The sequence below is a fragment of the Oryctolagus cuniculus genome, chromosome 10 (genome assembly GCF_051225735.1).
Source record: "Oryctolagus cuniculus isolate XC-2025 breed Fujian yellow rabbit chromosome 10, ASM5122573v1, whole genome shotgun sequence".
NCBI lineage: Eukaryota > Metazoa > Chordata > Mammalia > Lagomorpha > Leporidae > Oryctolagus > Oryctolagus cuniculus.
This window is the reverse complement of record NC_142876.1, coordinates 105273278-105297297: the sequence shown is the minus strand read 5'-3', so window position 1 is coordinate 105297297 and position 24020 is coordinate 105273278. Positions and strand designations below refer to the sequence as shown.

Below are 24020 nucleotides of genomic sequence, written 5' to 3'. Positions count from 1 at the left end.
ATCATAGAATGGTACGTACAGTGTTCTTGCCTAAGAAGGAATCCTGAACCACTAAGCAGTTGTAGAGCCATAGGATTTGCTGAATAAAATCTGTTTATTAAATGGATCAGTGTGAGATTATGGATGTCTGCTATATTTTATTTGATGTACTTTTACATATTTGAATGTTTGTTTAATTTTTTAGAAATGTGATAGTGTTAAATCACTTGTATTTGAGTGGCCCTTGTATTTGTGTATATACTTACTCGGTGAACCTCTGCTGTTGGCTTCATAAAAACGTATGTCATTTAATCCTCACAATAACCTTTGGGTAGGTATTATTCTCATTTTACAGTTGTGGTTAAATTCAGGAATTTAAATAGTTTTGCCATAGTTCAAAGTAAGCAACAGAACAGTATTTGAATCCAGCTTAGTATAACTCTCATCTCCATAGCTTTAATCTTTAGATTCTAAATGGTCTTAAGTAGCTAAAAAAAATCTCAAACTATTCTTTAGTTGTCTTTTTTTTATATATTGGAAACTAAATATACATTTATGCTTGAAAATAGAAGCTAAACACTATCTTCTTTTAAAAAATGCCTTCATTAAAAAAAAAAAATGTGTAAGGCATCTTGTCAGATTTTCTGAGTAAGAGTTAGAGTGGCAGCACTCCCTAACATGGATGCATATGTGGTACTCATCACTTGCTAAAGATAATGTAAGATGATATTTAGAGAAACAAGATAGTTTTGCTTCGAATCTGTGAAAATGTTAAAGTTCTGTTTACTTTATAATAGAGAACTTTCTGTACTGGACCCTGGATTGATGAAGTCAGAGACTTGTGCTTCCTTGTCAGCAGGTAAAATCTGACACTTCTAGAATATGCATTACTGACGTCTGTTTTTATATCTCCACTGAGGCCTAGTCAGAATGAATTCATTACAATAAAGAGCTTTTCATTGTAGAATCTGTTATCCGTAGATTTTTGTTCTCAGTTTTAATTGACCAGCAGATCACATTTTGAGACATTTTCCATTTGATTATTGAATAAATAACTTTATTGTGCTCTGTCTATAAAACATAAATAGTTGACTTTGTCAATTTTTGTAGTCTTTGAAATTTAAGCATGTTTTTGCTTTATCATTTTCAGTCTGAGCCATTAAAATTTTAATTGTCAGCTGATCTTAAATTTAAATATTTGAATCACAGAATTTTATATATGTTTATTATCACAGAATTATAACAAAGTAAAGTTATTTTTACTTTGAAGTTCTAAATATTTTTTAAAATATTTTAAAATTTGATTTGAAAGAGTTAGAGAGAGGGAAGGGCAAGATGGAGAGAGAGGAAGAGGTCTTCTATCCACTGGTTCACTCCCCAAATGGCTGCAATGGACAGGCTGAAGCCAGGAGCCAGGAGCTTCATCCAGGTCTGTCACGTGGGTGCTAGAGCCCAGGAACTTGGGCCATCTTCCACTACTTTCCCAGGCACATTAGCAGGAGTTGGATCCAAAGTGGAGCAGCTGGAACTCAAACTGGCACTCAAATGGGATGCTGGTACTGCAGGCAGCAGCTTTACCCACTGTGCCACAGTGCCGTCCCCAACCCTCTGAATTCTAAGTCACTTTTTCAAACAGTTATTGAATGACCTGGTTGTTATTCAGTTTCCATAATTGAATATTTTCTTTGCAGCAAATGAGATAAAACATGATTCCAAAGATGCAAACATTTCCTTAGGAGACAGTGAGACCTCTGAAAATGAAAACCTGCAAGACTTCAATGAACAAATAAAAAGTTCAGACTTGGAGGAAAAGGTACTGGGGAATCTTTTGTATTTGCTTATATTTTTTGGTCTTTAAAATTGTTAATGCCTAAATCCATATTAGTGGTGCTGTCAGGACCAGTGCAATCCTTTTTTTAATAGAATTATCAAGTCAGATCTCTCTGGCCATTGGATGTATTCTTTGCCTGAGAAAACAGGATGTATTGTTTAAATACATGCTTTGCTGTTTAATATCTTGAAGTTCACTGCAGACCTATGAATAATATGTCTTTCAATATAAAATGGTGCAGATTTTTCTGCCTCATGTAACAAAAACTACCAAATATCGTTTGATCTTCATTGAAATTTTTGAATATCCCTGTACCAGCGGGCCTTGAATGTAAGCATCAGTTAATCAGCCACGGAAGTAGAAGGCATAGGACTGGACCTAAACCTAACTTGATGCTGGAACACAATGCTGCTGTATGGTATGGGGAAGGTTTTGGGATGGACATTTACTAATTTTTGAGAGACAATATGTGTCTGAACCATTTCTCATAATTGACTCTCTAGAGAATATCTTACACTTTAGTCTTTCCCTTAAACTCAACCTCTAGACTTTGTCCCTCAGCCTTTCTCCTTTCCAGGATTCCCAACCTTACTTGCCAGTGTTTGACTTTGCCCTAAACTCTGATTTCCAATTTTTCATATCAGGACAAATTTTTGGCCTCCCAAAGTGGTTTCAACTAGGGCCTGCCTTTGAAAATAAATCCTGAAATGCAGGTAGTATCCCAGGGTCATTCCTTCTTTCTAAGTGTAGACTTCTCTCCAGGTTCTTCTTACTTTTCGTACCTCTTCGGGGTTTTCAGGTAGAAGTTTGAACTATTTTATCCAAGATACATCGTTATATGTAGAAAGATTAGCCCAGTAGGGGATACCATGCCAATTCTCAAAATACACCTATTTTGTTTTCTTTGAACTTTATGCAAATGGTAGCATACCAATATTTATCTTTTGTTTTTTAGAAATATTTCATTCATTTAGACAGAGACACAGAAGACAAAAATGGAGAGTAATCTCCCAGCCACTGCTGTTTTACTGCTCAAATGCCTGTCAGAGCTGGGGCTGGGCCAGGCTGAAGCCAGGAGCCGGGAACTCAGTCCTGGGTTTCCTATCAAGGTGTTTATTAGCAGAAGCTGGACCTGGGATAGAGCTAGCAGTTGAACCCAGGCACTCTGACAAGATGATGTCTTAACCACTAAACCAACTGCCTTACCCCTTGCTTTAAAAAAAAAAAAAAAAAAATATATATATATATATATGGAAGATTTTTTTTATTTCCAGTGTATATAATAATCTCTTGGCTTTATAGTTGTATAATTACCTCTGTGTGGATTTACCCTATCTAAGAAGTCTTGCTATTGATCACTTGGTTTGATTCCATTTTTCTTTTTGCTATTTAAATATTGCTGCATTGTGCATTCTTGAGCATAAGGCATTTTGCATATGTGCAAGCACTTTTGGATTAATTCCTAAAAGTGTAATTGTCAAATTTCCCTGCATAGCAAGTGCTTTGTTTATACTTTCAACAGCATTGGTGGGAGTGCCATTTTCTCCCCTACATTTATCGACTCATTACTACATTTTTTAAATGTTTGTCCATCTGCTTATTTTTAGAAATGACCTTTAGTTTTAATTTGCATTTCTTTTATGAGTCTAGCTAAACATCGTTTTGCATGTTTAAAAGCTATTTACATTTTTTCCCAAGAACCTCCTGTTGAAATCTTTGGCCCATTTTTCTTCTGGGATTTTAATCTATTATTTGTAGGAACTTTGCATATACTAGACATTTGCTCTTCGTCATATGGTGCCATACTTTCCCTGCTTTTCATTTGTTTTGACATGTTTCAGGAACTTTTTCACCTTGCAGAAGCTTTAAATTTTTTTTAATCAAATATAAGTTTCCCAATATGATAATGAGTCATATTAAGGAATTATTTGCCATTTCCAGTTTAAAACTTTTCTCCCATATTTTCTTCTAGTGTTTTTTGGGTTACTATGATTAAATTTTTTTTGAATCAAACTAAAGTTTATCTTGAGAGAAAGTAGAAAAATGTAACAATTTTCTTGATTTCAGCAGATGCCTTTTGTGTGTGTTGTATTTCCTTACTATATAAAATAATGAAAATGTTTGGGAGCCGGCGCTGTGGTGCAGCGGGATAAAGCCCTGGCCTGAAGCGCTGGCATCCCATATGGTCACTGGTTCTAGTCCTGGCTGCTCCTTTTCCCATCCAGCTCTCTCTCAAAAAAATACCTGTGAAATGTTTTAGATATAGTTGTGTTTAAAATACACTTAACTAATGAAAACGGTTTCATTTATGTTCATAAAGATCACCTAAAAACAAAGTAATGCATTTTTCCCTGAATACAAAGAAACTCAACACTAATAGTCTGTGATGATTGGAAATAGTGGCTTGTGTAATGATGTGAAGCAAAAATTGGAAAATATATCAATTTATATTTTTCTCCTAAGCAGCAGTGGAAACTTTTAATAATTAGCATTCCAAATTATGTAGTATAGAATTGTCTTCAGGGTTATCTATAATCTAGTTGTTTAACATCTGATATAACATAATAAATATAATAAGCCTCATAGTTTAATGTGTACTTGTACTTATTTAACCATTATCTCTTTACAGTGTACAGTATCAGACAAGGCAACTGTTAAAGAAGAAAAAGAAAATATTGATGAAGTTTGCAAAAGGTCTGTAATGTTTTTAATTACATAACTTTAAAATAATCACTCATTTATTTTTTGAATATTTTTCACCCTCTGTTATATATATCTGGGCTGCTATGCCCGAAGTCCAGTGTGAACTTAGTTTAACTAATGTGTCACATATGAAGAATATTATAAGTTACTTTAAAGCTGTCACTAAGTGTTTTTGAGCCATTGAGATTCTTTTTGTGGGAAGATAAGTAGTGAGATGAGACATGATGAAGGTGAGGGTGGCTGAAATGCAGTGAATGTTGGAGATGCCCTACGTGGATGCAGTGGTTGGCACTGGGAGTTACTGTCCACTCCGTAGAACACACAGGACTGCGACATTTCAGCTCGAGGTCCCTCAGAGAATATCAGATCCCTCCTTCACCCTCACTTCTCCCAGGGCAGGCCGTGAATGTGTTCCAGTCCTTCGATGTTCAGGCAGTGGCTGTCAAAGTCTGATCCTTGGAGCAGCAGTGCTGCGTGGGCACTTGTGTGCAGTGCAGTTCCTGGGCCCCATCCTTGACCTTCTCAACCATATATCTGAGGGATGGAGCCCATCAACCTGCGCTCTCCACAAGGCACTAGCTGATCCTGACGCTTGATCACATTTGAAAACCCCTGTGCTAAAGAGATGAAGTGAAAATTAGATCTACAAGGAAGTCCAGTATAATTCATAACCATTTGGAGATCTTAAAGAAAAGGTAAATGACAAAGGTGACTTTTTTATTCTGAAATCGTTTTGCTTAGAAACTATAATAACGTCACTGTAGCCTGCAGAGATTTGGACTCCACTTGGCTGCGCCATGGTGACCAACAGCATGGGATTGGGCAGGACACCGAATCACCCTGGGCTTTAATCCAATCAAAATGAAGAACTCTCTGGATTTTCTTTTCCATCTATAAAACTCCATAATTTATCTTTTTGTTACTGTTCTTTTATTGAGAGAGGGGTGATATTGATACATCAGTGATGTTTCAAGTTGGAGAGAGCAGTGATTATTTTGTGTGAAGGTTTTGCCTATGAATACTACTCAGTTTCAGCTGTTAAGGGACCCTCTTCTAACTGTGTTTACTACCCTGGCCCAGGAAACACCATCCATAAAAGCCTTATTAGAGATTTTTTTAGGTAAAAGATTACAGTATCTGAATGTTGCGATGAATATTTCTTAAAAAGTAATTTTTTTGCATCTACTACTCAGCTATGAAGTACTTTCCTTCTTGCTTCATTTATTTTTCTAAATAAGTAATCTCAATTTTAAAATTCTATAAAATGCATTATATAGGATGTCAGTTAAAGCTATTTAAATCAACAACCCTGAAACAGTAAACGTTTTTAATGCCTCCTGCTCTGAGAAAGCTCTCAAAAGACAGGGGTAGGTTTTTTAGGTAAACTTGTCCTGAAGAATAGTTTATACAGGGGTTCTCCCTTTTCCTTGGGAATAGGTTCCAAGACACCACCACCACCACCACCAGTGGATGCCTGAAATTGCACACAATACTGAACCCTGTGTGTATGGTTTTTCCTGTAGTACGTATCTTTATTTATAAATTAGGCTCAGAAAGAGATTAACAACACTAAGAACAGAAGAATTACTGTCAAAGATAAACATGGTTTCCCTCACAGTTATCTTATTGTACTCACACATCATATGTTGATACGAAATGGTACAGTGCCAGCCTCAAGAAATGAAAGATGAAGGACATAGTTACCATGTAAGGGTCACTTGAGCACATGCACTGACCCCCAGACCACTATTCACTGGGTGACGGGCGGGGAGCATACCCAGCGTGGGCACATCAGACAGAGGGGTCATTGACCTCCCAGGTAGGATGGAGCAGGACAGCATGAAATGCCATCATGTTTCTCAGGACAGTGTACAGTTTCACACTTGTGAAGTGTTTCCTTCTGGAGTTGTCCTTGTAATATTTTCTGACGTGATAAACCATGGTTAACTGAAAGCAGTGAAAGCATAACCACTGGTTGGATGACTTTGTCTTTATTAGAACACTAGTCTGGTTCCTCCTCACAGCTTTGGCTTAATTAAAAATATTTTACTCAGGGGAGTGCAAATAGCTTGGCAGTGAAAATACCTGCATCCCATATCAGAGTACCTACGTACTATACCAAGTTCTAGGTCCTCACTCCAGATTCCTGCTAATGCAGACTTGAAGGCAGCAGAGATGGCTTAAAAATTGGGTCCGTGCTGCCCACATAGGAGACCTGGATTGAATTTCTGGCTTCTGCCTTAGGTGGTGGCCATGGTGGGCATTTGGAGAGTGAACCAGTAAATGGGAGCTCCCTCTGTTTGTGTCTTTTTTAAAGATTTATTTGTTTGTTTATTTGAAATATAGAGTTAAAGAAAGAGAGGAAGAGAGAGAGCGAGACTGAGAAATCTTAGACCCACTGGTTCACCCTGCAAATAGCCACAACAGTCAGGGCTGGGCCAGACTAAAGCCAGGAGCCTGGAACTCCCATCTGGGCATCCCAAGGTGGAGTGATAGGGACCTGAGCTTTTGAGCCACCTTTAGCCACTTTTCCAGGCACATTTCACAGGGAGCTGCATCAAAAGTGGTGCAGCCAGGAATAGAATTCCCCACATTCATAGGTGATGCTGGCATCACAGGCAGAGGCTTGTGTGCCAAAATGCTAGCCCCATCTCTCTCTCTCCTTTCTTTCTCTTTCTCTATCTCTCAAAAGTTTTGAGAAAAAAAGTGTTTTGTTCCAGGTAACCGTTACACCACCCCATTCCTACCTCTCCCCCAGCTATGTAATTAGTTTCAATTTTCTAGTTAATAAAAGAACAACTTATTAACTATAATGAAGAAACATAGACTGTGGTATGTAGCTTATACATACATAGCATTAGGTTGTGTTGCTGCATACTTGATTCTCATTACTTTCATGTTTTAAAAATAACTTTTATTTTTATATTTTTGCTCACTCAGCAAAGACTCTAGAAATGAAGAGCTTGCATCTGGTGAGTGTCAGATAGCAGCCCTGGGCCCCAAACCTCTGTGCTTACTAGGGCCTCCTCCAGTTCTAAGTGGTCATCAAGAAGACAAAATGCTGAAGCCCTGGATGAATGGTACTGTGTGTTTTTCTTATGAAATCCTGTTGCCTTTTGGTAATATACAAACTGTATAGCAGGTTTTCCATCAAAAGCAGACAAGGTAAAAAAATAGAATTTAAACAAGTGTAGACTATGTGAAAGTGAGGTTTGTATACCTTTGCTTAAGACTCTTGATGGGACAATTTCTAAAATACCTGTTTTTATGAGATGGATTAGTGCCATTTAATTATAGTTTATGCCTAAAATATTCGTGTTTTAATTGTGTGTCTTTGTACAGATACTTTAGAATTTGTGTCAGTTGTTTGATCATCCATAATGCTTTGAATGAAGTAAGTTGTGTTGAAGAATGAATTTAGAATAATGAAAGCACTTTGTGTAGTACACACTTACTCTTTACTGGCTTCCTGCTGTCTGGTGTTGTATCTTAAAAAACCTACAGCTTTCAGAATGCAAATTGCTATAAAGCTACAGCTTGTTCCAGATTATATCTGAATGCTGCCACAGTGTGAAAAAGAAATGCTTAACTTAAATACTTTTATTTTTTATTATTTTCTCCTTAGAAAAGAATGTTTGTAGATACCCTCCTTCTGATTTTAAAAGGCCATCCTAAGGGATCTCATGTCTGGTATGTTAGCTCAGGCTGTCACAATGAAAAAAACCGAGTGGCTAAAACCACAGAAATATATTTCTTACAGTTCTAAAGGCTTAAAAGTTTAACAATGAGGTCTGGACAGGTTCATTTTCGGGTGAGGGCTCTGTTTCTGTCTTATAGCTTGCCACCTTTTTGCTAAGAACTCGTGGTTCTCGATACTGTATGAGAAGAGAGTATGAAGTCTTCAGTGTCTACTATTATAAGGCAACTAATCCTGTTGAATCAGGGCCCCGCCCTTATGCCCTCACTTAATCTGTTACTTCTGTAAAAGCTGTATCCACAGAATGGTCACATTGTGTGTTACTGAAGTGAGGAGTACCCAGTTCATTCCACAGCAGTGAGATTTGTCAGTAATTGTCTTACCATACATTTATTTTGTGCAGTGTTTGCCAGTTTAACTTGGGGACATATCATTTGAATGCAGTGCTCAATGCCACTAGGTAAGGCTTTTAAAGAAAATTGCATGAGGCCTGTTGAGGTTAAAATTTTAGATTCAACTGTAGAACTACTTAAGGAGACCTAAGATGTAAATCATTCTGTGTTTCACAGTAACACACATGGCAGCACAGTCTGTACACTGAACATGAATATTTCACCCTGAAACTGGAAGGCAGATAGTGGTGATCATCTGTTTCATTTTTATGAAGGGAATACATTATAACATACTAGAATGTAATGCCATTCTACATCATTTCTAGATTCCAGATTTCCAGGAAGCTATCCTATCCTAAAGTTGCAGAATCTGGAAACTTGTGAAATATTTAAGAGGGAAAAAAATATAGGGGTAAGTCCCTCACTTTTGGAAAAACAAATAAAACATATACTTCAGCTCTTTTTTCTTTATTATCATTTTTTAAGCCATGACAAGCATGTTATGGATTTCTAATGGGAGTTGGTAGTAAGAGGCAGAAAATAAGTAGTGGCTTCGAGAATATTCACAAAGAAGATACAAAGTTGAAAGTCTAAGAGGGAAATGTAAAACAGAGAGTGGTAGCCAGTGATGAAAAACAAAGCTGCAAACACAAAGCAGTTTATGGGAAAAGTTTGTTGTATAAAGTTTTAACTCTGTCACTTGCTTTTTTCTATTAATCAATAAAAGCTAAGGAGAATTTTTTAAAAAAGATTTATTTATTTATTTTGAAAAAGTTATAGAGAAAGACACAGATCTTTCATCTGCTGGTCCATTCCCCTGATGGCCTCTATAGCCAGCACTGGGCCAGGCCAAAGCTAGGAGCCAAGAGCTTCATCTGGGTCTCCCAAGTAGGGTACAGGGCCCCAAATTCTTGGGCCATCCTCCACTGCTTTTCCCAGGCCATTAGCAGGGAACTGGATCAGAAGTAGAGCAGCCAGGCCTCAACCCAGTTCCCGTATGGAATGGTGGTGGCTTTACCCATTACTCTACAACTCCAGCCCCAAAGGAATTTTGGCTCTAACAAATATGTCTGAAATAGAACACATATACTAATAGACTCTTTGTAAAAGTAGAGGCAGCCGCATGAACGGGAGAAGGGAATGTATAAGCTTCTGAAAACATGGGAAGTGTGAAGGGCAGGGAGTCCATGGAAGATCTCTGTACCTTCCTCTGAGTTGTGCTGTGGACTAAAACTACTGTAAAAGAACAGTAAGGCTGAAAAAAGAATGTGAAGCAATAAGTGATAGTCTTGATGGAACAATTTACAATAAAACAAACAGCAAATTCAGAGATATGCTAGTGTAAATTGAATTTTATATTGTTTTTAAAAATATAAATTGGCATTTTATTTTTTTGTCAGATTAGTAAGTTTGAAGTATATAGTATCCCTGTTGTATCAAATGTTTTCTCATGTGGTTACACTAAGCATTTTACAGTTAATAAAGGGAATTTTCCTAATTTCCCAGGTGTTCCAGAAGCCCCTCAGAGTGATGCTACCCCATGGATACTGTAAATTTCATTTTAATACATTACGTGGCTGTGAACGGACGCAATGCAAGTTTGCTCATGTACCTGAGCAAGGGGATGAAAAGGTAAAACATCCGAAGTCCTTGAAGTAGAGACTGTTTTACTATTTCATTCATTCACTTTAATTTAGATTTTCGTTGCTGTCATAGCCTAAATGAACTTCTGCCGATTTTTGTGCTTCATATAAATGAAATCATAAATATGTAGACTTTGAGTCTGGCTGCTTCCCAACATTTTTGAGATCTGTTTATTTGTTTTATTTTATTGTAGATGTCTCTTTCTCATTGCTTATAGTAGGTAATATTTCATTGTGTGACTATGTCTGAATTAATTTTGTGGCTAAGTATTGCTGTTGGTGGGTATTTGGGTGGTCTTTTGAGTTGGATACGGCAGTTGCGATGTCAGCAGTGCTCCTGGGCATGTTTTTAGGTGAACATATGTATACATTCTGATAGGGTTTATTTAAAACTGAAAGTTCCGGGTTACAGGGTCTGCATATGTTCAGCCTTTGTAGATTCTGCCAGACAGGTTTCCAAAATGGTGATACCAAATGACTCTCAGCGGGAATGCCTGATTTGCTGTGCATCCTTTCCAACTCTTGATATTCATCAGCCTTTCGATTTTGGCCATTGTGGTGGATGGGTGGTGATAATGTCACTGAAGAGTAATGAAGTTGAATATCTTTCAGTATATTCACTGAATATTTGGATTCGCTCCTTTTAGATATATCCAAATATTTTGCCTACATACTATGGGATTTCTTTTTCTGTCTGTCTGTAAGAATTCATTATATAATCTGGATATAAGTTCTCTGTTGGATATATTTATTGCATTTACTTTTTACTACTTTATAAATTGCCTTTTCATCCTCTTTTTTTTAAAGAATTATTTATCTATTTGAGAGGCTGAGATATAGACAGAGAGGGAGAGATAGAGAGGTCCTCCATCCACTGGTTCACTTCCCAAATGGTTGCAGCTGCCGGAGTTGGGCTGATCTGAAGCCAGGAGCCAGGAGCTTCCTCCAGGTCTACCACATAGATGCAGGCACCCAAGGACTTGGGCCATCCACCACTGTTTTCCCAAGTCATTAGCAGGGAGCTGAGTTGGAAGTGGAGCAGCCAGGCCTCGAACTGGCACCCATATGGGATGCCGGTGCTGCAGACAGAGGCTTAGCCTTGTATGCCACAGCGCTGGCCCTGCCTTTTCATCCTCTTAAAGGTATATTTTGAGAAGTGGAGTTTCTTAATTCTTAAAACTTTATTTATTTATTTGAAAGGCAGAGTTATACAAAGAAAAGGAGAGACACAGAGATCTTCCATTCCTTGGTTTACTGCCCAGATGGCTGCAATAGCCAGGGCTGGGCCAGGTCAAAGCCAGAATCCCACCATGGATGGCAGGTGTCCACATACTTGGGCCATCTTCTGCTGCCTTCCCAGGTGCATTAGCAGGAAGCTGAATCAGAAGTGGAGCAGCTGAGGCTCCAGCCGGTGCTCATTTGGGAAACCTGCATCTGCAGTGGTGGCTTAACCTGCAACAACACAGCACCAGCCCCAGAGTTTAGTTTTTGTATGTAGTTCAATTTGTGAGTATTTTTTTTTCTAATTTGAGAGCAGAGTTAGAGAAGGAGAGACAGGCAGAGAGAGGTCTTCCATCCACTGGTTTACTCCCCAGATAACCACAACAACCAGGTCTGGCCAGGCCAGAGCCAGGAGCTACCCCTGAAGCTTTGCTTGGCCATCCTCTGCTGCCCTCCCAGGAGGGAGCTGGATAGGAAGTGGAGGAGCAGAGACAGGAAATGGCACCCACATGGAATGTCGGTGCTGCAGGCTGTGGCTTAACCCGCTGCACCACAGTGCTGGTCCTGAGTCATTTTTTTTTAAATCTTACTTTAGCAAAGAATGTTGACAGCTACTATCATTTAAGTTACTATACATGGGTAGTAGGGTAGAAGTAATATATGAAGACATTGTATACCTGGAAACTTTTTTTCTAAGATTTTTTTTTTTGAAAGAGTTACAGAGAAAGAGAGGGAGAGGGAGGGGGAGAGAGAAAGAGAGGGAGAGGGGTGAGAGATATTCCATTCGCTGGTACACTCCCCAAATGGCCACAATGACCAGGGCTGGGCTAGGCAGGAGCCAGGAGCCAGGAGCTTCATCTGCACCTCCTGCATGTGTACAGGGGCCCAAGCACTTGGGCCATCCTCTGCTGTCTTCTCAGGAACATTAGCAGAGAGCTGGACTGGAAGTGGAGCAACTAGGACTCGAACTGGTACCCACATGGGATGAAGGCACTGCAGATGGCGGCCCAGTCCGCCATGCCACAGCCCTGAATCATTTTCTTTCTTTCTTTTTTTTTTTAATGGTAACTTTTTGCATCTTCTTGAAGCTATGTTTGCTAAGATGTTATCCTGTGTTTTTCCTTTCAAAGTTTACTGTTTTGCCTTTTGCATTTAGATCCTAATTTGGCTAGAATTGATTTTTGTTTATGATGTGAGAAGAGGGTCGAAATCCATCTTTCACAAGTCACCTGACTGGCCGTGGGGGTCCTTTTATGGCCTGTCTGATACAGTGGCCAGTGTGTTTATTCTTGCACCAGTGATTAGTCACTTTTAAAATTGCCTAAAAAGGTTTTTGTGATGAATTCAGGGTGTGTTTCAAACCTGTGAGTTAACCAAGCATCAGCTTCTTTACTTCAGTACTTTAAGCTCATTTTAAAAAAAATTTGAAATAAACAGAAAAAGATTGAAATGTGTAGTTTTTATGAAATATATAAAGGTAATTTTACATTTTTCATGATGTTTTCAGGTATGCATGGATGTGCTTAAGAAATATATAGCTGCCAGTGAACTGTGTTTGCTGCATCGTGCAGGTATGAGGCAAATATGTTTATGAGTACCGATGTTGTAGACAATGTGCTGTCTGTTGTGTCTTACAGTTTGAAAGTAAATTCAGTGCTTTCTAGATGGTAAACATGAATGCCTTACTTGGAAGTGACTTTTTTGGCCTTAAAAAGGACTAAAAATAAATGTTTCTGTTAATAAAAAAAATTTGTGATTCACCTAGTGCTAGAATTCCCTTTTGTACTAATATTTTGATTTAGTTTTTAGGTGTAAGGTAGCAAAAAGGGTATTTCTAATTAGCCTTTAATTCTCTCTAAAGTGATCTTTCCAAGCCTGGGTCTTCCCTGATGCTTCCTCCTTCCCTTTGCCGCTGATCATGGTCCTCAGTGAGTTCTGTGGCACTGCCTGAATGTGCCAGCTCTGTTACCAGGCTGATGCTGCCCCGGCTTGCCCTGCCCAGAGTCCTCTCTTCTTGCTTCCCCGTTCCCATGACAAAACCTACTTAGGTTACAAGACTTCGTCCTAGGAAGCAGGATTGTTTGCTCAGTTAGACCATTATCTGAACCCGCAGCCTTCTCCCAGCCTTCTGCAGCATCTCCACCTTCTATGTCGTGAGTACCAGAAGAGGGACACAGCTGCCTACCACAGTGGTAACACAGCTCTTTACCTTCGTATTCACCAACCTGAAATCCTATTCAGCAAAACCAAATCCTTGTCAAGTTTAGAATTTTGTTTTGCTGGTGGTCTCCTCTCCCCAAGGATTAGAAGAAGCATCTTAGGGAACAGCTAGTTTGGATAATCTGTATTTAACAAGGACAAAGTAGTTAAGGTAGAAGTAATTGGAGCCTACATGGAAAAGCACTTGTGAACCAAGAGACTGTGATAGCCAAGGAAGAGACGCTACATATGATTGGAAGTGGGTGAACTTTTACACTCCAGAAATACTTCCGTAACGTGAGATGTGGAAGAAAAGGGGACAGTGCCGAAAAGGTGCTGAATCCTGACAGGGACAATTCCACATGTGTAGGTCCAGTTTGGCTGCAGGAGAAATGTAGCAAAATTTAGTTTCTAAACAGTGAATACAGAAAACCAAAGTAAGGGCTTATAAAAAAATGAATGTAGGAAATTGTCAGGAACTTGTGGAAATTGTTTAGTGTAATAGAAATTAGATGAGTGCAACAGAATAAATAGCTCAGATAGTAGGTACAAGGAGACATAGTATTTAGAAACACTATAGGACTTGAGAAAAGGGGAATCATTTAACAAGGACTATTTAGAGGAATGGATAACCACTTTGGAAGAGAAACTGAATCGCACCAGTGTAAGGTCTGAATCTAACTGCTCGGGTACTACAGAGAGGCCTCAAGGACCACGGTGGAGCGCAAGATGAGATGGCTAGGTAGATGGAACTTCCCACTCCCTTTTTAGGAATAGATCTCCATTTGTTTGTTTTTTATTTGTAGTTCCACACACAATTCTTTTTCCTGAAATTTAACTTTTTATTTAGAAAAATTTCAAATTCACAAAATGTTGCAGAAATAAAAGTAATACAAAGAATAGTCATACATATTGTCATTTGCCCTTCTCTGTCTGCCGCCACCCTGTTTATGAGTCATATGTGTACTGTGCACACACAGTCACGCTTACACTTGCTTCCCTGGGCCATTTGAGGATAAGCTGCATGTCATGACCCTCTACCCATAAATATTTCCACACTAAGTTCCTGAAAGTGAGCTATCTTTATATAACCATGATAAACTTATCCATGTCAGTTTGACATAGGTACTAAAACAGTTTTGTGTGCGACCGGTTTGTCTTCCAAGTTTGTTACTTGATTTAGTATGTACTTTATAGCATTTCCCCTGCAGTCTAGGATTCAGTCTGGGATTAAGTGTTTGTTTAGTTGTCATGTCTCTCTAGCTTCCTTCAGTCCGGAACATTTCTTCAGCCTTTTTTTGACTTTGTGTGTGCGTTTAAAATATCCACGACGTGAAATATATCATGCGAAGCATTTTGGAGTATGCACTTCACTGGCAGCAGTAGTGAATTCACAGCATGGTGTAACCATCAGCACTATTCATTTCCAGGATTTTTCATCACCCCAAACAAAACCCTGTACCCATTAAATAGTAACTTCCTGTTACTCCCATCTCCCAACCTCTGATAACCTCTTACCTATTTTCTATCTCTGAATTTGCCTATTTTAGGTATTTCATATAAATTCAGGTAGGCAATAATGATCTTTTTGTAATTGGCTTATTTCACTTAGCATAATATCTTTAAGGTTCATCTGTGAGGTAGCACATCTCAGAACATTCTTATTTTTAAGGTTGAATAATAGACCATTACATGCATATGCCACATTTTGTTTATCCATTCATTTATAGATGAACACTTGTTTCCGACTTTGGGCTTTTGTGAATAATGTTACAATGACTCTTGGTATAGGACACCTGTTTGAGTTCCTGCTTTTTGTTGTTTGTAGTATATACCTCCTAGTAGAACGATCCCCTTTATCTGTCTTATATCTGAATTTTCATATGAAGTTCTGTTTCCAGAAGTTTTATGGCTAAATCATTAGAAAAACTACTGTTTAATTAGTGTAGACCAAAATGAATTGATAAATGAGCAATTCAATAGAAAACAAAATGTTTTTTTAGTCAGCTTTTTGCAAAGTTGATAATTTCTGTAGTTTAAAGTAATCAAAGTACAAAAGATGGAAACTTCATTATACAAATTTCAACTGAGGAAAGCTGCTTGCTTCAAATTATTTCAGATTTAACATTGGTAATATCCAAAAGTATTCCAGTTTTTAAAACAACCAGTCAGCTGTTTACAAAGACGTGAACGTTATTTCCTCCGGTAAGATTTGGAAGCAGATGAGGAAAGCAACAGCTGGTGGTTACTGGTTCCCTGGAATTGTGAGTTCCTAGTCAAAGGTCAGAAGGGCCAGATTCTGGTGGCTGACTGGTGCAGTGGCGTCACAAACCAACGGGACCTTACAGAGCAGTGTAGCATTCATGTCCAAAGCTGTTTAAGTGTTCACACCTTTTGCACCCAACCATTTAACCAGAGAGGGTCATTTTTAAAGGGGGAAATTGTATTAAAATCTTAAAAATGAAAAACAGAACGGAGGGTTGCATGTCAGCTTACGGCCTGTTTGCACACTAATGCTTACTCTCAGCATTAAACACTTTTTAAGCAGCTACAGTTTTAGTTGTAATAAACTATAATAGAAGACACTGATCTGTCCAGGTGACCGTTTGATCCACTTGTGTATCGGTAACTGTGTAGACAGTGCAGAAGGAGTGGCAGCAAGAATTCATCTGCATATGCCCAGGAAAGACAAATGCAGTCTAGAAAGAAGCCTCACAGCAAATTGAATATTTTTACAATATAATATGAAACTCACTGTAACTTTAACATTAACATTCCAGTGTTTCAAACAAACTTATTAGCTACTGACTCCCAAGCAATTCCAAGTAATCCAGCTAGTAAGAAGTGTTGCTGATAGAAATACTGAACACCAAAACTAGAACGCAAAGTAATTTTTCTAAGGATTTCAGCTAAGGATAGGTATTATGACCTGGAATGGGAGGGAGGAATGACTAATTAAGGGGTACCAAGTGATTTTAGTAAAATTAATAGGGGGAAATTGGCAATGTTTAAGATTGTACAGAAGTATTTTGAGAAAGTTGATATAAACTACTTTTTCAAAGGAAATTAATCATGAGTGAGACCATGAGGTACTAGCATGTTGGGGGACAGCACATCAGTTTAGTTCCCACTCTAATACAAAGCATGTGTGATTGAATTCAAATGTTACTGACTTTTGCTTTAATTTTCATCAAACATTTCTGATACTAGGACTATATCTTTCAAGAAAATGAACTCATATTACTTCATCTTTGAATTTAGAGATGTTCTAATTAAATAAAAATGGATATCTTAAAATCAACAAATGACTTTAATATTTTTTTTCAATTACAGTAAATATATTTATGGAATATTACAGAAAATTTCCTCCGGGTATCCACTTTGATTTACAAGTGTTAAATGACTTTTTAATTTCTTTACTCAAGCATTATTTATTGAAAGAAGTATTTCAGGTGGTGAACCTCAGCATAATGGTTAAAATGTTGGTAAGTAACCTGAAAAATTTTTTTTCATTATTTCAGGTGTTTCTCTCTTCTGTTTGTTTGATCTTAGCAGTTAAATCTCTGTATTTGCTGAATGCTTCCTAGAGAATGCTTATGTTTTTTCAGCATAAACAAATTTGAAAACTTAAGATATATAGAAAGAAGAACTGAAATTAATGTGATTTTTTTGTTTTATACAGCCTTCTCTGAAAATACTGCTAAAGATATTTGAGCATGTGGCAACTATGAAATTAAGGAATGTGGTACCTGCTTTAATTGATACCTTTTGCAAGGTATGATTTTGTTTATTCTCTTTCACTCTCTGATGCTGAATAACCAGGAAGGTAACTGTTACACTCTGAAACTGTCATTCATAGCCTGTTAGCCAAAAAAGTATATTTTCTGAAATTCTCTTTTTTTCCCTGAAATAAAGTTGGTAAACAGACCCCAGTAGCTGATAAGCCTGGCTCTCACAAGCATTCCAAGAGGCTGCCTTCTGATTCATTAGCTGTCTTCATCTGTAGTCCTTAGGTATAATTAAAGGAGATTCTTTCTCCAGAAGATTCGAGATGATTTACAATACAAATAATTAAATCAATGTATACATTGAAAATTGTGATCATAGGAATTAGTTTTAAATTTGGCACTAACAAATGAGAAATAAGAATTTTTATGGCTGTCATAAAAATTTTTTAAATATTTATTTATTTATTTGAAAGGCAGAGTTACAGAGAGGAGAGGCAGAATGGAAGAGAGGTCCATCTGCTGGTTCACTCCCCAGTTGGCTGCAACAGCTGGAGCTGAGCTGATCTGAAGCCAGGAGCCAGCAGTTTCTTCAAGGTCTCCCACGCGGGTACAGGGACACGAGCGCTTGGGCCATCTTCCTATGCTTTCCCAGGCCATAGCAGAGAGCTGGATTGGAAGTGAGCAGCCAGTATTCAAACCGGTGCCCATATGGGATGCTGGCAGTGCGGGCGGTGGCTTTACCTGCTATGCCACAGCGCTGGCCCCATAAAACATTTTTAAATTTTGGCTTTGTTGAATACTTGCTGGTATTTGATTGTACTCAGCCATCTAGTCCTGAATAGTTCTAGTGGTAGGAAAGCTCCAAATTTTCTTTGTCTAGCTACACTAGAACCACTCTAGCAGATGAACAGACTTGTATCTCTAGTTCCTTCTTATAAAACTAGACAGAATTACTTTCCTGGAAATTTTTTTTAAATCAAAAGCTACTTTTCAGCAGCAATAGTTGTAGAAAACCTAAGTAAGGCTCCCATAAATTTTCTGGTACTGAGTAACTCAGATTTCTGCAAAATGTATCCTGGTTACTGTCCAAATAAAATTACCCTTAGTGGAGAATATTGATCAAATTTATGATTTTTATTTTTGCATGATTAATATGTAGATGTAAGCCCTAAAAGTTATATAATACTAATATAATTTCCCTATTGAGACTATTTTGGGCTTCAATGATGATAAAACTGTATTTTCTTCATGGAAGAGGTTCTCATCCTCCTCTGTACTCTTAACAGTATACCATTCGCCCTTATAATTAGCATAAGTGTCATTTGGAAAAGATCAGTTAGTGGGCCGGCGTGCCGGCGCCGTGGCTCACTTGGCTAATCCTCCACCTGCGGCGCTGGCACCCCGAGTTCTGGTCCTGGTTGGGGTGCCAGGTACTAGTCCCAATTGCTCCTCTTCCAGTCCAGCTCTCTACTGTGGCCCGGGAGGGCAGCGGAGGATGGCCCAAGTGCTTGGGTCCCTGCACCACATGGGAGACCAGGAGGAAGTACCGGCTCCTGGCTTCGGATCGGCGCAGTGCCAGCCATAGTGGCCATTAGGAGAGTGAACCAATGGAAAGGAAGACCTTTCTCTCCCTGTCTCTCTGTCTATAACTCTCTCTCTCTCACTGTCTAACTCTGCCTGGCAAAAAACAAAATAAATAAATAAATAAAATAAAATAAACTGCTAATTGATCTTTTTTTAACTTTAAATTGCTTTGGGTTGTTGCCTAGCTTTTCAAAAAACAATTTATATTTACCCTGGTTTTTGAGCAGGGTTGAAGAGTAGCTATTTTTGTGTCTGTAACTAAACAACTAATAGGTTCTTTTGCACATTCGTCTGTGATAGGCCTTGTCCATTTAGTCAAGTCTCTGCATGGCCTGTGACTGCATATAGATCAGCAGTGGTCCTTTGGAGTGCTACAGAGGATCTAGTGACCTTCAGGCAGAGGTTAGCAAGAGCCTCTGAGCTGAGGCAGCTACAGATAACTTAATAACCAGTGATAGCAAAAACAGTGTTTGAATTGAAAATTATTTTTATTTTGAGTTCTTAAAGCAGGGGTGTCTGTGTGATTCTCAAGTATTTGAAGAAAATATGCTTCAAATAAAAAAAGTCTTAAGAATACTTTTTTAATTTGAAAGAGTGACAGAGAGAAAGCATGATCTTCCATCTGCTGGTTCAGACCCCAGATTTGTGCAACAGCTGGTACTGGGCCAGGCCAAAGCCACGAGCCTGGAACTCCATCCAGGTCTCTCACATGGGTGGCAGGTATTTATTCAAGTACTTGAGCCATCATCTGTTAACCTCCCAGCCATCTGAGCAAGAAGCTAGATCAGAAGAAGAGGCAGGACTTAATCCCTGGCTCTCCATTGCAGGATGTGGGTATCCTGAATGGTAGCTTAACTTACTGCCCCACAGTACCTACCCCATTTTAGCTTCAGATTCTTAAAGCCAGGTGACTTTTTGTGGTTTGCAAACATTTGAAGAAAATAAGTTTCAAATTTAAAAAAAGATTTAGAGCAAGTTTTAGTTGTACATGCCTCCATGTTTCGCTTTTCCCCAGTAGTCTGTTGGTTGTTTCACACAACATTGGATTCGCAAGTCTTTCACATTTTTCTTAAGAGTGACTAGTTTTTCTCTACTTTAGCTTGTTGAAGCTGGGATGATGCTTGACCCAGAACACTTTAACTATATTGTTAAGCTCTTATACCAGTTACAGCCTTCCAAACAAGAAATAACTACAGTTCTGGAAATGAAATCCAGGTGAGAAAAATCATTGTAAATATATCAAATATATGCCTAAAATACATACATGACACAAAGTGTATGTATTTTGGTGGGGACTTAGAAGGGTGAGGGCAAAGCATTTATACCTGTTCCTGTGCCCAGACAGCTTGATAGTTGCTCCTCTTAAACCCCTCTTCCTTGGGATGCATATGGTCAGCTTGTTTTCAGTACCTAATTTCATCTCAGTATCTGGCACATTAATTATAAAAGGAGCCTCCTCCATTTTACCACTGAATTCTACATAATGCACTTTTTTAGGTATATGCACATAACCTTGATTCTTTATATGTTAGTTTGAAATATTCTTTAGTGGCTCTCCTTCCTTCAAAGTTATCTGTTCAGCATATGGGCCTCAAAAGGTAATTTTATAAAAATCCCTGATAATTGCCATACATATACCTGTTTTGAAAAAAGGAAAGCCATGACTTTAAAAACACTTTTTTAAGTATAACATACACAGAAAAAAATACAAATTATATGTATTTAAATGAAAAACAACTTTTTAGGGAAATCAGATTTGGTAAAGAACAAATGCTATCAACCACCGAAGTCCTTCAGAATTCTCAGAAATCTTCAACAGGGATCTTCAGGGATTTTTTTGTATTATTTCTAATGACGTGTAATGCAGAGCTTCCAGACTCTTGGTTGAGAGCCTGTAAGCCAAAAGAACTATTTTGCCAGTCCTATTTGTTAAATGTTTTGGTATGAAGAATAGTAGTATTTTGTTGCAGGGTCTAACAGATGTTACCTGAAAATTTAAAGTAACCTGTGACCCCCCCCTGTGAATTTGCCGTAGTACCCAGGATGCCTTGGTGTAGTTAGTGAAGTACACATCTAAGAAATACTGCTTCCCTTCAAGCACCAACACTGATCATTGTTAACAAGCACTAATCATTGTTAACAATAATTGTATTTTGGGTAGGAATTCTAATTCTCCTGGTAGCACTGGGTTAAACAGATTTTTGGAGCTGCCTAGCAAATAAATTTTTATGAGAAGTACAATTCACCTAACACAGTTCTGGAATGCAGTCTGTTTACAAGTAGGGTACATGATATTTTCTTCCAAACATTAAGTTCATCCTTCCCTTGAGTCGCATGGTAGAAGTGTTCCCACTTTGGACAGTGGCAACAAAGGCGGAGAGCTCAAGTGACTAGCCTAATCTCCTGCCAGAGTCAGTAACAGGTGGCACAGGGAAAGTGTGTGAATGAAGATTCAAAACAGCAGCACTGTCTTTGTGCCCAGGACAGTGGTTTGGGAACTGGATCTGGTGATACAAGAAGAGACCAGAAAAAACCAACCATAGTTTTCAAAATGACACAATCATATAAGTAGTCTTACAGTTTATTTTTTGTCCCCCAATTTTGAAAATGGTCTTTATACTCTTCTGCTTTGCCTCACCTCAGAATAATTATATTCTTTAAGAGCTATTGACCTTGGTGATTTATCTGATGAGAGAATTCTGCGAGACTAGAAAAAAAACTGACTAGTGAAGGTGTGTGGGTCGTAGTTGGGCATATAAACCCAACCCTAGGCAAAAGGAAAAATAATTATTATTTTATATTTGAATTTTCCTTTTTTAAAATAAAGATTTATTTTATTCATTTATTTTTTTGAAAGGTAGAGTTAGAGAGAGAGAGAGAGAGACAGGTCTTCGATCTGCTGATTCACTCTCCAATGGCCAGAGCTGAGCTGATCGGAAGGCAGGAGTCAGTGCTTCTTCTGGGTCTCCCATTTGGGTTCAGGGGCCCAAGGACTTGGGCTATCTTCTACTGCTTTCCCAGGTACATCAGCAGGGAGCTAGATTGGAAATGGAGCAGACAGGACTTGAACTGGCACCCATATGGAGTGCTAATGCTGCAGGCCGGGGTTTTAACCCACTGTGACAGTGTGCCGGCCCCCATATTTGAATTTTTCTAACACTATTTGAAATAATTAACCTTTTCTGAACTAGGAAAATGATTTTAAATAGAAATTCATACTTCAGTTTTGATTGTGTTTAATTAGCAAGTATACAGTTCATTTGAAATGCTTTCACAGCAGAAAAAGCTGCTATAAAGAATTTTAAAGTTTGCATTCAGGATATTAGTGGAAATGTAAGTGTATGTTAACATAAATTCAGTGATTAATGTCAGTATTGTTAGGGTGTAAGTTTGCCATTTTATTGTTTCCTGTTTTCTTTCTGTGGGGATCACTTGAATATTTAGAATTCCACTTTGATTGTCTATTGTTTTAGAGTATTCCCATTTGTAAAGCTTTTCACAGTTGATCTAGTGCAGTTACCTTTGATGGAGGATTTCCAGTCCAGAAATGTACCCTGAAAAAATATACCTCAATCCGTAAAAAAATACATCTGCACACAATCATTCATGGCAGAATATTCGGGACAATCCAGATGTCCATTTATTAGTTGTGTATGATATATCCATAGAGTAGAGTACTTATAGCTGTTTTAAAAAAAAAAGTGAGGGAGTTGTCTATGAATTGATTAAGAGTGATACCAGGGTAAACTATGCATTTGCTAGATACAGAGTTACAGGGCAGCAAATGGCAGGGTGTGTGTAAAAGCCTGACTGCATGCTCTCTCTAAGACACTGTGTGCAGTGTAAAGATACAGGTAGATTGAAAGACAAGGAGAAGACAGCATCCCATGAAGAGCAGAGTGGCTCATTTCAGTATCAAGTGAAGTAGACTTCAGAGCAAAGAAAATTACCTGAGACAGACAGGAGTAGGACATAATGATCAAATAGCCAAAGCAGCAAGAAGACATAGCAGTCCTGAATGTGCACCACACACAAAGCTTCAGAAATACATGAAGAAAAGTGATAGAACAGAAAGGATAAACAAATCTACAGTTTTGTTTGAAAATTTCAACATTTCTCTCTTAGCAGTTGATAGAAATAACAGGAAACCAGGAAGGAAACAGAACTAAAAACCACCATCAAATATTAGGGTCTAACAGTTACTAAAAGAACACTTTACCCCAAAGTAACAGAATTCTTTACAAGCACCCAAGAAACTTCATACCAAGTAGATCATGTAAACTTCAAAAAAATTAAAAGTTTTGAAATTATACAGAGTACATTTCTACATTCTCTGATCAGAATGGATTCAAACATGGAAAAATCATCAGGAAAAATCCCACAAACATTTGGAAATTAAGCACCACATTTCTATATAATCCATAAATGAAAAGGAAGTTTCAAAAGAAAGCTCAGTGAACTCTGAGAAGTGAATGAAAATGAAAGTATGTCATAATTCTGAGAATATAAGTAAAACAGTGCTAATCCACAGCACTAAAAATTCCAACCTTCCACCTCTAGACACAAGAGAATTAATAGCAAAATAAACACAAAGCAAGCATAAGAAAGGAAGTAATATAGACAATCGCAAGAATCACTGAAGCTAGAAACAAAAAAGAATAAATGAAACAAAATCTTTGGAAAGATCAATGAAGTGGATAAACTTGCAAGGCCAAGATTTTAAGAAGTAGAAACAAGTTACTAGTATCAGAAATGAGAAAGGGTTATCAGTACAGATCTTGCAGCCACTGAATGTGGGTCATAAGGGGTTGCTTTGAGAAACTCAAAATAGGTGCAGTCAATAACGTAGCTGAAATGAGACAATTCCTTGAAAACAACAAGATACCAAAATATACCCAACATGAGCTAGATCATCTTAATTACTTGGAACTAGGAAGAAATTTAATCCATAACTTTAAAGTGATATGTATTTGAAAGGCAGAGCTTCAGAGAGAGGGAGAAACAGGGATCTTTGTTTCACTGGTTATTTCCCCAAATGGCCAC

At 38.0% G+C, this 24020-nt stretch overlaps 1 protein-coding gene across 1 annotated transcript in view; it reads left to right on the top strand.

Moving 5' to 3' along the window:
- Nucleotides 1–24020, top strand: part of TOPAZ1 (testis and ovary specific TOPAZ 1) — a 76379-nt gene that overhangs the window by 21833 nt on the left and 30526 nt on the right. The window contains exons 4-13 of the mRNA XM_051851862.3: nucleotides 777–838; nucleotides 1671–1792; nucleotides 4440–4504; nucleotides 7454–7593; nucleotides 8929–9014; nucleotides 10109–10234; nucleotides 12974–13037; nucleotides 16999–17150; nucleotides 17348–17440; nucleotides 20077–20192. Of these exons, the coding sequence (XP_051707822.2) occupies nucleotides 777–838; nucleotides 1671–1792; nucleotides 4440–4504; nucleotides 7454–7593; nucleotides 8929–9014; nucleotides 10109–10234; nucleotides 12974–13037; nucleotides 16999–17150; nucleotides 17348–17440; nucleotides 20077–20192 (1026 nt within the window). The remainder of the gene's footprint in view (nucleotides 1–776; nucleotides 839–1670; nucleotides 1793–4439; nucleotides 4505–7453; nucleotides 7594–8928; nucleotides 9015–10108; nucleotides 10235–12973; nucleotides 13038–16998; nucleotides 17151–17347; nucleotides 17441–20076; nucleotides 20193–24020) is intronic.